We start from the raw sequence: 17,072 nt of genomic DNA on the forward strand, positions 1-17,072 counted from the left end.
ACCTCTTCCAGTTTCACCACCCTCAGCATAAAAAATTTCTTCCTTATATCTGGTCTAAATCTACCCTCTTTTAGTTTAAAAGCACCACCCCTTGTCCTATTGCTACAGGTCTTGCTAAAAAGTTTGTCCCCATCTTTCTTATAAGCCCCCTTTAAGTACTGACAGGCTGCAATAAGGTCTCCCCGGAACCTTCTCTTCTCCAGGCTGAATAACCCCAACTCTCTCAGCCTTTCTTCATAGGAGAGGTGTTCCATGCCCCTGATCATTTTTGTGACCCTCCTCTGGACCCGCTCCAACAGGTCCGTGTCTTTCCTGTGCTGAGGACTCCAGAGCTGGACGCAGTGCTCCAGGTGGGGTCTCACCAGAGCAGAGTAGAAGGGCAAAATCACCTCCCTCGACCTGCTGGCCACACTTCCTTTGATGCAGCCCAGGATCCAGTTGGCCTTCTGGGCTGCGAGCGCACATTGCTGGCTCATGTCCAGCTTTTCATCCCCCAGTACCCCCAAGTCCTTCTTGGCAGGGCTGCTCTCAATCCCTTCATCCCCCAGCCTGTATTGATACTGGGGGTTGCCCCAACCCAGGTGCAGGACCTTGCACTTGGCCTTGTTGAACTTCATGAGGTTCACATGGGCCCACTTCTCGATTTTCGCATGGCTTGCTGAATTTATTAGGTTTGTAACATGTTCCTTCTCTCTTCTTTCATTTGGTTGTCAAGCAGATCACTCTTGGGGAGCAGAGAGGATAATCAATGGCTTATACTGGCACTAACTATGCACTAAAAGGTCTTCCTTTTAGTACAGGAGAGTTTGCATCCTCAGGATAACATGCAGAAGCCTCTGCTAAGATAATTCAGAGGAATCTTTGGCTGCGATAGTAAACACAGTGTTAATTCCAGGCGGCAGCACTGGGACATGCAGAAGCTGTTTCATATTCACCAGACTTATTCCTAAAAGTCAGTGTACGTTTCAACCATTTCACTGCACAAATGTGCGTCACTGCATGGCAGGTTTGGAAGTCCCTGCCAGAGTGCTGCTCCAAACACTTCCTAATATATGCAACAGATGCCAAATTATTCCTTTTTATTTTCACAGCTTGTGTTCATGCACCCAATGCCCATAGACTTACCCTGCCAACCAAGGCAATTTGGTCTTTTGTCAAGATACTTGTGTGAAATATTCATGAGTCATAGATGGAAATTTTTGGCCCAAAGTTTTGTAATTGGTGACAATGGTATTGCCTTAACAACTTTCCCCAGACCTGGCATTTCTCTGGTATAAGATGGGCATTCTGTATCTAATGCTGCAGAATGGAGAGGGATAAAGACTTCAGGAGAGGGAGAAGTAGGGAATAGTAAAGGTTAGTAAAAGAAATCCAGGAAGAAAAATGGAATAAATTGTGTTTTCAACACTTTGGAGCATTTACTAATAGAGAGGCATGAGAGAATTTCATAAAATGAACGCATCCTTATCAAAGAAATATATGATACTCTCATCTCAAATGTTTTTAAGGCCGTTAAAGCAGAAAACCTTCAGAATTAAATTTCTCCTCTTTTCTTCATGCATGTATGTTGGTGGAAGTTTTTCTGTTAATTTATTGCCTTCTCTGCTTCCCACTCACTCTTCAAAAGCTGGTATAGAGAAGTAGTGCCTGTCATTTGAGGCAGTTTGGATGCAAGTCAAAGCCTAAGGCCCTTTTTTCTTTTTCTGTATAATTGCCAAATTAATGAGTTCAATTGGGCTGCACCCTGCAGTAAACATAATAAAAGTCATAAAAAATAATGAACTGGATTATATTTTAACAATAGATGTCTTGTTGCTCAGTGCCCACTTCCACGTCTTATTTTTTCTAGTATTTTCTTCCTTTCTGTAAGAAATAAGATATCCTTATCAAGAGCTGTATTGACCTCATGGGTTGTGCCATGTCCTTGCTCTGGTACAGCATTCTTTAATGACTGCCATTCATTTAAAAACCTGGTGATTAGATAATACACTTTGACATGTCTGGGTAATGCTGTTCTTTCTCATATGAAAAAGTCCTAGAAAATGTGTTAGGGATGACATGTAAAGAGACATAGTTCCAGCTGCTTTAAACCTGCAAAGCTCCATTTGCTTGAGTAGAAATGCTGTTATTTATGCCAAGCAGGTAAACCTCTGGCGGTTAGAGATCCATGCGCTCAGGGACAGATAGGAAAGACAGTGAGGCTCTCCAGAAGGCAATGCAGTCAGACACTCCAAAAGTAGGAAAAGGAACAACATTATAGCAGTGAGAAATGCTGTGTGAAGTAATAAAGCACCAGCCTCCATTTTCATGCTAATCTATTTGCTTTTTCATCAGCTGGACACTTGATTATATTCCCTAGAGTAATCTACGTACCCAGCCTCCCACACGTATCTCCTATCTCCCTCCCCCTTAGGAGGTTTGCCATGACAAAAGAAGATTGTTAATTTGACGTACATTTTTTACTGCTTACAGCTTGATCTTGTGAGATGCTAGAGCATCTCATTTAAAGTGCTGAGGATCCTTGATTCATACCCATTTTAACCCGTTAGTAGCACTTAACGCTGTCTAAGAGGAGGGAAACCTTTATTGTGTCATTTTACTACAAATCTGCCCCTTCTTCTTCAGTGGGCCTGTTCCCCAGGTGTATAAGCAGCTAGTTCTGCCAGTTTCGGGGAGAAAAGCCAGTGCATGTGTCCTATGTCTTGATTCTGCTCATTCCAGAAACGGGAGAGGCCACTGGCATCTATTCCATCTTATGTGACACCAGCAAAATTATTTAGTGAATTCCAGTGATTTACAATCTGGAGTGTAGCCCAGGCTATCAGTGAATCTTCCAGAGTCAGTGTTACTGGGGATAACCTTGCCAAAGAAAAGAGCTCAGCTGGACTCTGGAGACTCCAGACCAAGTTTCCAAGCTGAACAGGAGAAAACCTCCCAATGTTCTGGGGCCCTTTTAACCTGTGCTTGTTAAGACACCTATAAATGAAGGGCCAAGAAAATCATTAATGAAAATACAAAAATGAAAAGCCATATTTTAACATGGCAGACCTGCATGCACAATTTTTCCAGGCCCAGCTTCCATGTGTGACATACACGGGGCCCCTGGAGTCCATACAGCCAACCCCAGTTCAGATTATGATACATACAAGCCTAAGACAACCAGCTGTTTTAGATGGATAACCAGGTGCTAATTTAATAATGAGCATAGACCCTTTACATGCAGGGAGCTATTGCCCCAGCTCTCCAGGGGCTTGCAGAGTTGTTATGGTGTGTGCGAGACACATGAGCTAATTAGTATGTAATTTGCTTTCACACTCTAACCCTAGCTCCTTAACGACCCATTTAAATGAGAGGCCCTTTCTCTTTACTGCTCCCTATGCTAATCTCTGGCTCACTGGCTTAGTTACAGCTGCTTATGAATATTTTAGGGAGTGACAGTTTTCCAGCCCACTTTAATTGAGTGGGGGGCACTGGTTTACCAAATTGCAAGTGAATCTTTCTGTACTCTTCTTTTTAGTTGCCTGCAGTAAGTAGAAGCAAATGATTATTTGCACAGCTGAGCTGTCTTCCAGTTGTGGTCTTTCTACTATGTGCGTTAAATGGGCAGTGAGATGACAGTTGTGTGATTCATGGAGCACTCTGGAATGGGGAATGAGTGCAAATTGCTGGACGCTGCTGAGGTCAAGCTTTGTTCTTCATCCCGAAGGTCTAGACTTCAAATTAGTTTCCTAGTTTGCTCCTCTCTCTCCTAGTCTCTGCCCTTCCTCATTCTGCTTCAGTCTGAGTCTTTGCCGTGGGAAGTGAATCTACTAATAACTCTCTCCAGCTGTTTATTGCTTTGCTGGAAAGCTGATGTATAGTAATCCTTTTTGCAGATGGCTTTCCTGGTCTGGAGAGGTTGTCTTCTTCCATTGAGTGGTGAATGTCTGCCAAAACAAGTGAAAGCCTGTTGCTTGCCATACTGCAAACTGGACTTGTCATGGCATTATAAAGTATCCTGTGGAAGAAAAAAAACTGCAGTCTTTTGGTGGCAGGTCTTTTCATTTCTGACATTTTCATGCTAAATTCTTCCCTACTAGAATATGGCTGATTTCAGTGGAATTTTCCCTGGGTTTAGGTTGGTCCAGCAATTCTTTGGCTGTATCTCATGGCTGACAACATCTTCTCTCCCCTCAAAACCACACCTGTCAGAGTGCTACCTTCAAGTTCTGTGTAGTGTCCCCCAATAACATTCATGTCCCTGCATTTTTCCTTTAGCCTGTTTAACTTAAAATGGAATGTCAATGAAGTGCATTGAGATGGTGAAACAATAAGCAAAATCAAACATTTGTTGATAAAATCAGTGTGAAAAAACAGAGCAATTTCATTTTATGATGAAACCACCATCTGATGCTGAAAGAAACTGCGAAGTTGGACTGCTGTCAGTGGAAAGCCTGAACTGAGTTTTGCATGGTGTTGATATCTTCTCTCTTAGTACTGAAAATTCATTCCTTTGTAGGATGGCCAGAGTTCACTCATTATATAGACACCCTGAATGGGACTAATGAATGGAACAGTCTCTGTCCTGGCCCTCTGCATAGGAGTGGATTTCACTCATTGACAGATTGAAGGTCCAGCAAAAAGTTCAGCTTGCTTTAAAAAGCAAGATCCTGTGATTGTACTGTCAGCCCAACAGGACACTTTCAGAAAAGGAACTTTCCAAGTCCTAGAACACCAAAGGATTTGAAATTGGGTGGGAAGGAACTCAAATCCCTGTGTTACCAGCTTCCGCATATTGTCACAAGAAATGGAGAGATCCCTGGAGACAAACCGGAAATATGTCCCCTGGCTTATATGCACTTTATATATGCAGTATTAATTGGTATATTAGCTCAGTCAAAAGAGTTACCATTGCTCCTGATTTTTCATTGCTGGTCACACATGCTGCCAGACTAACACTGTGTGGTCCGTCATTGTAAGTTTTCACTAAATGTAATGTTGTTCTGGATGTTCTCTGACACTGTTTTCCACTTACTGTTAGTAATAGTATCACATCTGGAGTGTTATCAAAACTTTCTTGTGTGTTTTTCAGTATTTTTTCTAGCTGGGGGTATGTAAGAAGTAGTGCTCAATATTCTAAACCATCTCTTTCTTTTCATCACGTCAGGCTTGCCAAAAAATCCTGGTTCGGTAACTTCATCAACCTGGAGAAAGAAGAACAGATTTTTGTGGTCATTAAGGATAAACCACTAAGCTCCATTAAGGCTGATATTGTCCACGCTTTCCTCTCGGTAAGTCACCCCAGCTGCCTCTTGGAGGCATTGCTCACTGGTCAGTTCCAGGACTCCTTGTGCCATATGTTACTGGGACGGGTCTCTGCTCCTTCAGATGCATCCTCTGTGGATTTAATTTACATGGCCTGTTGATTCAGGCCTCCACTGGACTCTGAATTTCTAACTGTAGATAATGCTCTCTAAAGTGAGAAAAGATTTCAGCCTTCTTGGCAGGATCTCCAGGTTACCAGTGCTTGGAATATCACTGCAGTTAGAGCACACTGCTGGTGCGGTATCAAGACAGTGATTTGCTCTTTGTCAAACTAACCTTACAGTCACTGGGCATCAGATTGGGTCTCCGTCTGCTGGGTATGCCCTCCACCACTTTAGTCAGACAAAAATCCTGTCTCACATCTGCATTTGTTACTTTAAATCTCCTCTTCAATGCTGTATGGCAGAAAGAAGGGTAATTTCCTCTGGTGACCAGAGTATCAGTTGTTGCAGATGCAGTTTATTTACAATCTAGGAAAGCAGAGGGAAATTGTCATTTTTTCCTATACAAAGTCCTTATTCTCACTATCTAGAAGTACCAATGAAGAAAAAGTCAGCACAGTAAAGTTAATTTAAGAGATTTTTCAATTCAAGGTAGTTGACAAGGTAATTAGACTTTTTTTCAATAGATTTAAGAGGAGACTTAATTTCGTATATCGTTTGTTGAATTGATACTGTTTTCCACAAAATACTGCACTCCTTTTTAGTCTCTGTGATGCTGCAATGAATTTCTTCCAAAAAAACAGCCATAATCCTTTTAACTGTACAGGCATACAAGGAGCAAGTGCAGTATAGTAGCATACATCAGACACTGGTATCCATCTCAGATTGGTTTGAAGCAGCCATGTTACTGTATCAGTTTCATGCATTTAGCGGTGCTTGTGGGTTTATATTGTGGCGTAGTGTGCACTACTGTCTATATTGGTGATCCTGTGCATACCCCACATGTGTGGGTTGAGGTGTGATGTAGTGATTTGTGTGCAAACCCTATGAATCATCTCTTACAGTCAACTTAAATGCATTGTCACAGCCTGCTAAGTAAGTCCTTAAGGTCAGCTTCTCAAAGAACTCATCTTCATTTTTCCTCCTAAATTAGAGGCCAGATTTCCAAGTGATTTGTTTTTTTTTTTTTAAATCTGGTCCTTTATGAAGCAATAAATAGAATGTGAGTATGTTAAATTTTGTCAGGAACTGTGCATAGTAACTGCTTGAAAATAAGGCATTATGAAATTCTACCATGGGTCTGAAGATACAGATATTGGATAATACCAGAAAGCTTCTCAAAGTTCTTTAACATATTGATCGGAGTTGTGGTTTGGGTAAGTTATTTGCAGGCATGCTTTCCTTGTGGATATCCCAGGCACTTCTCTAAGTGTCTGCTCCGTGTCCTGATGTCTATTTGATATCGTAGAATCACCAAACAGTTGAGGTTGGAAAGGACTTCAGGAGGTCTCCTGCTCAAAACAGGATCAACTATGAGATCAGACCAGGTTACTCAGGTGGTTTTTTTATATCCAGTCTTATATCCCACTGACTTCTCTGCCCCCTCCCTTAATATCAGTTTTCAGTCAGAAAAAGGCATTTCTCAAAACTGGTAGATGAGTAGGAAAGAAAGACTGAGTGTATGAAGTTGTGCAACATGTGTAAATTTATAAGCATGCTGGGTATTCCACCAATATTCAACCTTTAAATTCAGGTCAGTCCTGTAAGGAGCAGTTCATTCTTCTGCGGTGCCAAGCAACCTACACTCTTACTGGTTTCACAGGAACACTCTGTGCATTACAAATTCAAGACCAGAAGCAAATCTTATCTACTCTGGAAATGTGTATCGTTCTAAATCGAATTTTGCAATTTTGTTCCCTTTGTGCTCTGGTTCTCTATCTTCTTCTACCAATCTGTTTCAGATTCCAAGCCTCAGTCACAGTGTCATCTCACAGACAAGTTTCCGTGCAGAATATAAGTCCACAGGTGGTCCTGCTGTCTTCCAGAAGCCAGTGAAGTTCCAGGTGGACATAACATACACAGAAGGGGGAGAGGCGCAGAAGGAGAATGGAATCTATTCTGTCACTTTCACACTCCTATCAGGTAACCATGGCAAAGCTGTAAAATGGGTGCAAGCTGGCTTTGTCCTTGCTGATACAGAGGCCTGCAAAGAGAGCTCTGCCGGGGGGGAAAATATAACTGTCTTGACCCCAGGGGAAAATTCAGACGGGGACAAGGAGGACATCGGGATCAAAAATGGTGGTGGTGGTGATGGAAATGCTGGGAGGGAAAGAGATTACCAAAGAGGTAAAGTTGCCACCACCATGATTAGTGCTAAAATGGCTGCTCTGTGCATCGATTTGAAGTATCTCCCTGTACTGTCTCCTTGTTTCACTCAAAGGTCTCAGTGTCTCAGCTGTGCACTGTGAGGCCACTGGTTTCTTCCTTCTGACAGAAACATGCAATCACCCTTTTCTTCCGGGTGGCCACATCCCCCCCACAGGGGTTAAAACAAGCAAACAAAAAAACCCCCACCTTTTCTGTCTTTACAAAAGGAGCCCAGAAGCTTCCTCCTGTTAAGTCCAGCACATCACAGTCCCTATTAACGTGGGGACTGCATAATAGTTCCTCAAATCTGTGGCTTCGGCTGAAGGACAGATACACTGTCAGTACACTCTTGGGGACAAGACTGAAGGGAAGATGTTTGTGATCCTTCCCCTCCAGCCTGGGTTGTATGAGGATTCGGCTCCTGCTCCTCTCACAACCATTTGTGCCTCTTCTCTCCTCACAGGTCCAAGCCGTCGTTTTAAGAGGGTAGTAGAAACCATTCAGGCACAGTTGTTAAGCACACATGACCAGCCTTCAGTGCAGCAGTTATCAGGTAAGTAGTTTCTACTGTTGAGCACCTTGCTTCAGCAGGGACAGGAAGGTGAAGTGCCTCTCAGTACCAGGAGGCTGAGGGAAGACATCCCTCTGAGTACAGCAAGAAAAGAGCTCCATTCAGACAGAGCAGTAACTCCCCGCACCCACCCTATTCCTCCCTCTCTCATTCCCACCCCAGTGCTCCCAGCGCATTCCCCAGTTGAACAGCTTCTGCCCTCTTCCCGCCCAAAGAGCCATTTGCCCACTTCTCCATCAAAAGCTGCATCATCAGTAGATCTTCCAGATTTTCTCCTGCTCCAAAATCTCCCGGAATAGGGACATGCTCTAGAAGATAACTGATTTTGAAACCCTTCAGGCATGCTTTAGAAACGTCCGACTTCAGAGGGTCCCAGAACAAAGTTGAGAGCTACTTCTAACTTAGCCATTAACAGCAGCATTTTCAGATGGTCAGAAGGTGGCTAATAGTTTCCAGTAGTGTGGTCAAATTCTTGGCCCACTACTGTGGTAGCACGAATCATATACTAAGGTTCTGCAGAAGCTATATTTTATCTATTTTTAAAGTAAATTTCAATTCCTCATGGTGGTAAAGAAAGCCTTACATGTGTGACCCTGTGCAATGACATCAATCTGAATCTGCAGGCAGCCTGAATTGATAATACAGAAACTGGCCTCATCCCACCATTATGTAGCAAATGTTCACTCTGAATACTAGTGGTGACACACACACAAAAAAAATATCAGTCTTAACTCTTCTATCCTTTAAAAGGACAGAACAAAGGAAGAAGGTGAAAACTGAAAACTTAAGGAAGCTTAGCTATTGGGAGTGTTTCAAGGAGGGAGAAGCAGAAAGAATGTACAGATACAGGGAAGAAATAGGAGCAAGGCAGAGAGCAGAGGCTGCAGGAAGAAGACAAAGAGGCAGGAGGAGTGGGAAGAACTTTCCCATTGTATGATGATGAAAAGGTAGTAACTAAACATTATACATAAGAGCCAAATTCTATGCTTGACCTTTGTGTGAACCAGCCAAGACAAAAGTGGAAGAATGAAGTTGTCATTGCATCCTGCAGTTAAATCCCAGATGTCCTTGGCTCATTGCACATACAGGTTACATCCTTCTGGTCTAACAGTGTGGCTTCAACAGCTGAAGATAAAATAACTCCATCTAGAAGGGTGTGTACATGACAGAGAAGTATGCTCAGTTGCGGAAATACTATTTTCGACTTTGCTTTTGCCCTCTAGCACTGCCTGACCCTCTGCACGCTGGATTGCAAGGGTGCCTAGCATATGGGTTATTCTGTTAGGAAACAGGAAAGGTGAGGATACTAGAACTAGAACTAGGGCTGATTCAGGTTTTTGCTGTCTGGACTTCTGAAATTAATTCGAACTCAAGGAAGCAGCCAGAATTTTCTGCCAGCCCTTCCTCTTGGGAAATGCTGGGGCCAAGTGGGAGTGAGGGGAATTAGATAGAAAACCATCCTTTGAGTCTAGTTCATATTAGCCCTGCTGCATGAACAATGTTCAAGCATTCCTTGTTTCTTAGGGAAAGAAGTGTACCCTTTCTTTCTGGTGAGGAAAAAACTGTTAAAAAAGTAAATATCACGGTGATCTCTCTTAACTTCTTCACCCTATTATGTGCTAGCTACTGAGGCTCTCCAGAAAGACTTGGACCCTGTTGCACACTTGCATGTGAAGCAGGATATCTCCCTAAGAAAGTCGTATTATAGCAGGAATAATTCATCTGACTAAGGCTGAGGGAGATGTTTAGGGGCAAACTGTGCTGTGAGAAATGTATCTGACTTACAGTTTTGCTCTGGTTCTGGAATGGAGAAATCATATTATAGACACAGAATCTCTTTCTTCTGCCTAAAGCTACATGAGAGCATGTCGTTCTAGCAGGGAAAACCCAGCCTGATCTTTAATGCCAGAGTGGAACGGATAACTCCATATGGAGCAAAACCAAAATTAATGGTCTCTTGAAACTTAAAAATGAGAATTCCTTCGGCCAGGGAGTTATCCAGGCAAGACAGCTCACGAGAGACAGGATGCCGAACTATCCTGTATCATATAACCTGACCTGATCAGGAATATGCAAGTCTCTTGAAAAAGAGCGAAGTAATTCAACCTGAAAAATTTAGGTTGGAGCAGAGTACAAAGAAAAGAGAAAAGGAAGGGGGAAAAAAAAAGATTGTTACCGAGAAGAGACAACCTGTGCATCAAAGTAGGGAGGCCCTGTGGTTCACATCCCCAGCCAGTGAGAGAGTAAGGGGAAATAAAGGGATAAAGGGACAGCAAGAGTTCACATTCAGCATGTTGCTTAGCTGGGTGGCTGTGGTGGGGAATATGTGTGCAAGTGCTTCCTAGAAATAGCCATGAAATTACTCAGCATTTCTTACTATAGAAACAAGGCAAATTCTTCTCTGTTTCTCTTCTTCTCCCGTATTCCCAGCCCTGAACACCTCACAGGAATTGTGGTGGTTGGACTCCTATTCAGGTTCATGGTTTGAGGATACTCTGTAGGCAGTCCACTGCTGCAACAGAACGAGCTCACAGTTCACTTTGACTCTCCTCCTCCATGGCTCTGAGGATACTGCTGGCTCTGACCAGCAATACTGGCCCAGCACTGGAGATTTTCCTAGCTCATTGTGTGCAGACATATCTTCTGTGTGGTTGTCTCCCCTGCCTTTTAGTTCAGATGCCATTACAGGTGGGATGATGAAAACCATCTGTGAAAGGTGCATGCATGTAAAGTGAGACCTGCAGAAGGGGAAGATTCAATGAACACAGTATAAAGCAGAACAGCAAGACCTAATAAGCATATGGCACTGATAGTCATTCTCTCTCCTGCCCCTCTTTGATCTGTTATGCAGCATGCCAGCCCACTAAGCCGGCTTGCCTGGGTTTCAGAACGCACTTTCCTCTTTCTCATTTCTTCCAACTCACAACAGTGTTTGTAAATGTTGTGTTGCCCATGCATCTGTGTGTGTGTGTGTGTGTGTATGTGAGCCTGATATGTACCTGATTTAGGCAGATGTGTTTCTGCATCACACTTGAGCACCTTATAATCTCCCTTCCCCTGGATATCCATCCATTCACTTCCATTTTTCCTTCCTAAGACTGGCTGTGCTTATTTCTTCTAACATACTCTGAAGCTTCCCTCCCTTACCTGAGTAAGTGTGTAAATAAATGGAATCTATCCCAAAAGCTAATGTAATACTTCTAAAATCCACTGTCCAGTTGGCCAAATTTAGTGCAACATATCAGCCTTCTACCTTAATGTTTCAGGACATTAAATCCTCTGTGGTATAACTGCTGAGACAATACCAGGTATACAGTCTCATGACTGGCATAGAAACAAGTAGCTAGGGATTGATTGTTCCTTTTTTCTTCCCAATGAAAGAACTAGAGGCCATCATATGAAACTAGTGGAAGCCATGTACCAAAAGAATATTGGAAGGTGTGTCTTCACGTAATGTAAGACCTGTGGAACTCCTCGAAGAAGCAGGTTCTGAATGCGAGGAGCTTGCAGATGCTTATCTTCCCCTGAGTACTCCTTACTTACAGGGAGGCTGGACAACTCCCTGGAAGAGAAATCTTCATGAGGATTGCTAAACAGAGAAACCACAGCAGGCTCAGGAAATCTCTGACCTGAAAGTGGTGAGAGAGTGAGGTAGTGTTAGGAGGAAGTGTTCTGTATGCTTGGCCTGCTGTTACACTCCTGCATATCTATGTGTGGCTGCTGATGGAGACAGAACACTGGATGGTTTGGGTCTTTGATCTTAACCAGAATAGCTGTCCATGCGTTCTTGTTACTGGTATCACAAAATCCATTAAACCCAGCAAGGTCATGAAAGGACAGTCCCTTTTGGGTCAAGAGTGAGTATCACTGTCTATGAGAGCAGCTGGCCTTGTCTCTCGTCCATGGCTCCATCCAGGAGCCTTATACTCAGAATCTCTACTTAGGTAATCCCTGGGCAGGACTGCTCTTTGGTGGGATAAAAGGATCTCTCTCCATGGAAGAAAATATCTCAGATTTGTGCCTTTGTTTCAGCCCAATACTCTTTCCATTAAATCATAATCTGTTTTCCTCCAATGCCTTTGCACAAAGACTAATAGAAACAGCTGGTGAATAGGGACATGCAAAAGCCATCTGTGATCATTCACAGAGTATCAATTTTTATTTCCCTAATATTTTCTTGCCTCTTTGGGCTTTGGTTTTAAGTGTGAGGTGCTGCATATTCTTATTTTTTCCCATTTTCCCATGTTCTGAGCAATCAGCAATACTGAAATAGCCTTTATAACTTCTTTGTAATAGGTTTTCTGTTTCTTCATTATATTTATTGGCTTTATGACAGATGTTAACCATTGGCATCTCAAAGTTCAGAGCATCTCAGTGTTACTGCTGGAAATGCCTTTCATCAGCATAAAAAAGTGTTTAGAGACCATACGCAGCTTCAAAATAGGGCAGTGCAAATTCTTGCTCATTGTGTGTATCTTCTGTATATGCACCCAAGCTCTCTTATTGTGCTGGTGTACATCTCAAAAGGCAAAACGTGTTCATGTGATTCAAAAAACTTTGCTAGAGTATTGATCTGTGCATGCTGCATGTTCATCTTTATGGCTCACAAGAGCTGTAGGTTGACTAATTTGCTATAAAAAATTAGTAAGAAACTTACAGTTTCCAAATGTGCGAAGGATTTTATCATCAAGACAGAAAAGGGAGTAAGGAGCAAATGAAGTGCTTTGCAAGGTAAACTTCCAGCTGCAGACTCAAAACAGGGCTATGCAAATGCCAGTTTGGAATTGGACCACAAGACAGTTTTATCCGGGGCTCATCCAGGTCCCAGGTTTATCTTGTTTCCTGCATTCTTGTGAAATCATTTATGTCTTACCACTCTTATAGTGTCTGGAGCAATCACTTCATCTTGCTATCATGGTTCCCACCTACAAAAGGTGCCGTGTAATGCGTGGTTGGATTGGCAGAGCACTGTTTTTTTGCTAAACAGCTTTAGTATTATTACTGAACAGAATTCACTGAGTAGTCCTGAAATAAAGCATGTAGAAAAAACTCCAAGCTCTCCAGAGTTTTCATAGGAGAACAGTGAATTTCAAATAAGCACCCAAACACTGGGGAATTCCATTCTAAATGATAACTGCCTTGAACCAGAGGACCTGGTGGCTCCCTTGACATCATCTCCCTTAATGGAAATGTTTACTGGGGACTATGAGCATCTGGCAAGAGATGCTCAGTGCTTGCTGGGATCTAGCCCTGGATTTGGAGATCTCAGAGGAGCAGCTGTTTGGGTGAGATTTCCTGGGCTGGCACAAGTCTCAGTCTCAGAGATATCAGAAGCATCACAAACCAGGCAGCTTGATTATGAAATTTATGTAGGACAGAAATTAAAGAAAAAAGAAAATCAGGAAAGAAAATTCAGCAGAACACTAGCATTTTTTAATGGATTCAGAGCTTGTTTGGCCTTTTGAAGGAAGGTCTTATTTTAACCAAAGCATTTGCCATCTGTTAATGAACTGAACTGGGTGTCATTTATGAAAAAGTCTTGGTCAAATCCAAAGCGTGAGTGATTGCCAGCAATCTCTATGAGATAAGGAATTGCCTTATCATCAGAAGGATTGAGATCTGACACTGCCACTATGCTTTAATTAAAAAATTAAACAGCACACATTAAAAACGCAGTTACATGACCCATCAACGCTTCTCAGACAGCTAAAGGCCTTTGGACCCTGGTTTTATTCACCTCACATAACACCTGGATCCCACAGTCACTGGGTTATGGATTATTATCCATGAGCAGAAGCTGACTGCCAAGAATCTAAGGCTTTCTAATGAGAATGAAAATTCTACTTTAAAATAATGAAATATTTTATCGTGTAGAGTATTTACTAAAGCAGATGTTACAATATGATGGAAATGAAAGAAGTATTAAAGTAATTATTATAACAGAAAAGCTGAAGCATATTAACTCTGTTAGTCTTTCAAGCGATGCGGTATGAGCTACTGTTTCTGGTGTGCTCATGTTTGCTATGCCTTAGGAATGGGGGAAAAACAACCTGATCATGTCTTGGAAAGACATTAAAAATAAAAATAAATACCGGTGCAATTCCTGGGACTGGCCATGGCAATATAGAGAATGCAAATTATAGTTGTGCATAAAAGTTTTAAGAAAGACAAATTAGAGGTTTTATTAGTGTTCCTTTGATATTTTTCCATGGTCTTATGTTTCAAAAAAGGGTTTGTGTTTTTCCCTATCCATCAAAACCAATTCTATAATCTGCAAATTTAGTTTTTTAGGAACAAAATGGGGTACAGAGCCCAAGATGCTATGCTGTCAAAAAGCCTATGTTGCAATCCTTTTTTCCTGTTGTAGATCTATCAGTTTGTATTCTAATCACACGATTAATGTATGTAGACCTGTTACACAATTAGCTTTAAATGAAATACTAAAAAGAGCTATGCTGACTGCAAGTGACTTAGAAAAAAGACAGTATTCTCAAGTATTAACTTAAGGAGATATGATTATTTTTAATTTGTTAAAAATAAGAAGGAAACAGAAATACCAGTTTCAGGAGAAGTGAACCAGCCACAATGTTTACCTACTCTGACATTATCCAAATACTACCTTTTTTGTTTCCAGACTGCTAGTTACTATGTGGCCAGTCAGTCTGGATACACTTGAGGGGAAAATTCCAGGTATTGGAGGTGGGAGTCAGAAACAATCTTTCGGTCATATTTGAGACTTTCCTTGCTCTTATGTGTCAAAGTGTAAGTTCTGCTAATGATTGGGTGAATGCTCTGCACTCTGCTGCTATAGATCTGCATTACAACAAGGTGTAGTTGACTCAGAGGGGGGCTGGACAGGAACCACTAAAAGGCGTGAGACAACTAACTTCTCCAAGTTATTAAAGAAAAAAAATGGTACAAACTCATGACTGACTTCTGGTCATTGGCTCAATCAGCAGCTGTAGGCACTCCTTAAACCTCTTGGGCATCTTCAGGAAGAAATGTATTTTGGGAGCTTAATATGCCTTCACTCAGTCAGACTAGCCAAAGAATTTCAAAGGCAGGTAAACTCCTGGCCTCTCTGACACCTCGGATACCTTGTTCCAGTTCTCTTGTTCATGTCCTTCCTTTTTCCCCTTTCTCTTTCTCTCAATCTTGTGCCTTTCTGAGAGACCTTCCATGGATATCCTCTCCAATTGACCTCTGCCAGCCCACCTCTAACCTTGGGGATGGAGAGCATATAACTGCTGCTTAGATGCTTTGACCAGTGTCACTGGACCAAGCACCTGCCCTCTCTACTCCATGCTTTCCCAGATGATCTATGCAGCACACGCCTGGCTGCATCAGAAAACATACATATCCCTGCTCTTCTAGCATGGGTTCAGCTTACCCAAGCATATCCAGCACCCCTTCCCCCTTTTTTGAAATTACTTTTCTCAGTATTTAAGGGGAGGAATGCCAAGAAATTATCCTTCCGTCTCTCCTGCAGACTTTTCAGCAGATAGGGAGTAGTTAGAGCTTCCTAGCAGTTAGGGATTTTCAACATATGTGTGCACGTTTCCAAGAAGTCTCTCTCTTGAATACCCAAATGTTCATTGAGAGGCCAGGCAAGAGGAGATCTGAGACTGAACTGAGTGCTTTAACTGTTAGCCACTTGCTCAGCAGAGTGCTCCACATTGCCCAGCACTCATGGACACAATGATTTAGATCCCAAATGCAAGGGAATCCTGGCTGACAACAGCAGATCTGGCTTGCCAGCAGGTTCCACATGGAAGTGTCCAGCTGGGCTGGTCCTTTCTGCTTTAAAGCTGACATGTAGAGCTCCTTCTGCTTATCGCACCTGAGTAAGAAGCTCTCAGAGGCTGTGGCAATGGGAGCTATACACAAAGTGGACAGTAATGTCTTAGGACCAGATTCTGCCACCCCTTCCAGAAGTAATTCTGTTGCCTTCGAATAGTGACGTTGAAAGCAAGAGGAGCAAGAGACTACAAGAGACTGCACGTGAATGAGAGAGGCAGTTATGTTGAGAACTTGGACATTATCTTTTGGGGTCTAAAAGATGGTTTTGAGCTGTGTAAGTAGCCTTCTCATTCCATGTCCAATAGCACAGTGCTGCATTTCCTCTCTCCATGTTTTTGATGTACATAGATCAGCTGGCTGGGCATTTCCTGTCTGTTGCAGGCTAACTTGCAAAGCTGGCCAGGTGAAACAATGTATTCAAGGCTCTTATTTGCTAATGTGGTGGCAGAATATTTCCCACATCTCATAAATATGATAAAGAGGTGAGTGGAAGCAGCAGGACTGAAGCAGTGTCCACTCTCAGTCACAGGGCCAGGTTTGCACTGGCATACAGTGGGTGGCAGAATTTGGCCTGGGTTGTGTCAAGACCAAGATGTGTATATGTTTCCTGCTTCAGGTAATAATGTGCTAAGTTACTACTTTATGCACAGAGGTATGGAAACCTTTTTTTATGTTTTTCCCTCCCTCCCTCCTCTTTCCGTTCTATGATCCAGACACCACTAACTGTATGGAGTTGATGACTGGCAGACTTTCCAAATGTGGTAAGAACTTCCTTCCCTTCTGCCTTTTCTCCTCCCCCAGCCCCTGCTGAGCAACATAATAATGCGCCGTCCTGTCCCTTCCACCTGTTCCCCTTCCCTATCCCTGCTCTCCCACGCTCTTTTCAAGACTACCCACCCTGTAACAGCCCACTATGTCTTTCACTTACCTGGTGGACACAAGCATATACCCCTTATTCTGTTCCTCCCTATCCATGCACAGATGCACAGGCTCCACCACAGCTTTGCCCTTCATAGCACAAGTGTGTGGTGTTGCACTTGAGATTCCCTCCCTCACTGTAACCCAGGCCAGTGATTTTCTTTTTCTTT

At 42.6% G+C, this 17,072-nt stretch overlaps 1 protein-coding gene across 1 annotated transcript in view; it reads left to right on the forward strand.

Annotated features, from left to right (window-relative positions):
- Window positions 1–17,072, forward strand: part of BRSK2 (BR serine/threonine kinase 2) — a 331,200-nt gene that overhangs the window by 301,892 nt on the left and 12,236 nt on the right. Inside the window, exons 16-18 of the mRNA XM_009288666.2 lie at window positions 5,147–5,270; window positions 7,208–7,388; window positions 8,077–8,166. Of these exons, the coding sequence (XP_009286941.1) occupies window positions 5,147–5,270; window positions 7,208–7,388; window positions 8,077–8,166 (395 nt within the window). The remainder of the gene's footprint in view (window positions 1–5,146; window positions 5,271–7,207; window positions 7,389–8,076; window positions 8,167–17,072) is intronic.

This window comes from Aptenodytes forsteri, unplaced genomic scaffold (genome assembly GCF_000699145.1).
Source record: "Aptenodytes forsteri isolate BGI_AS27 unplaced genomic scaffold, ASM69914v1 Scaffold8, whole genome shotgun sequence".
NCBI lineage: Eukaryota > Metazoa > Chordata > Aves > Sphenisciformes > Spheniscidae > Aptenodytes > Aptenodytes forsteri.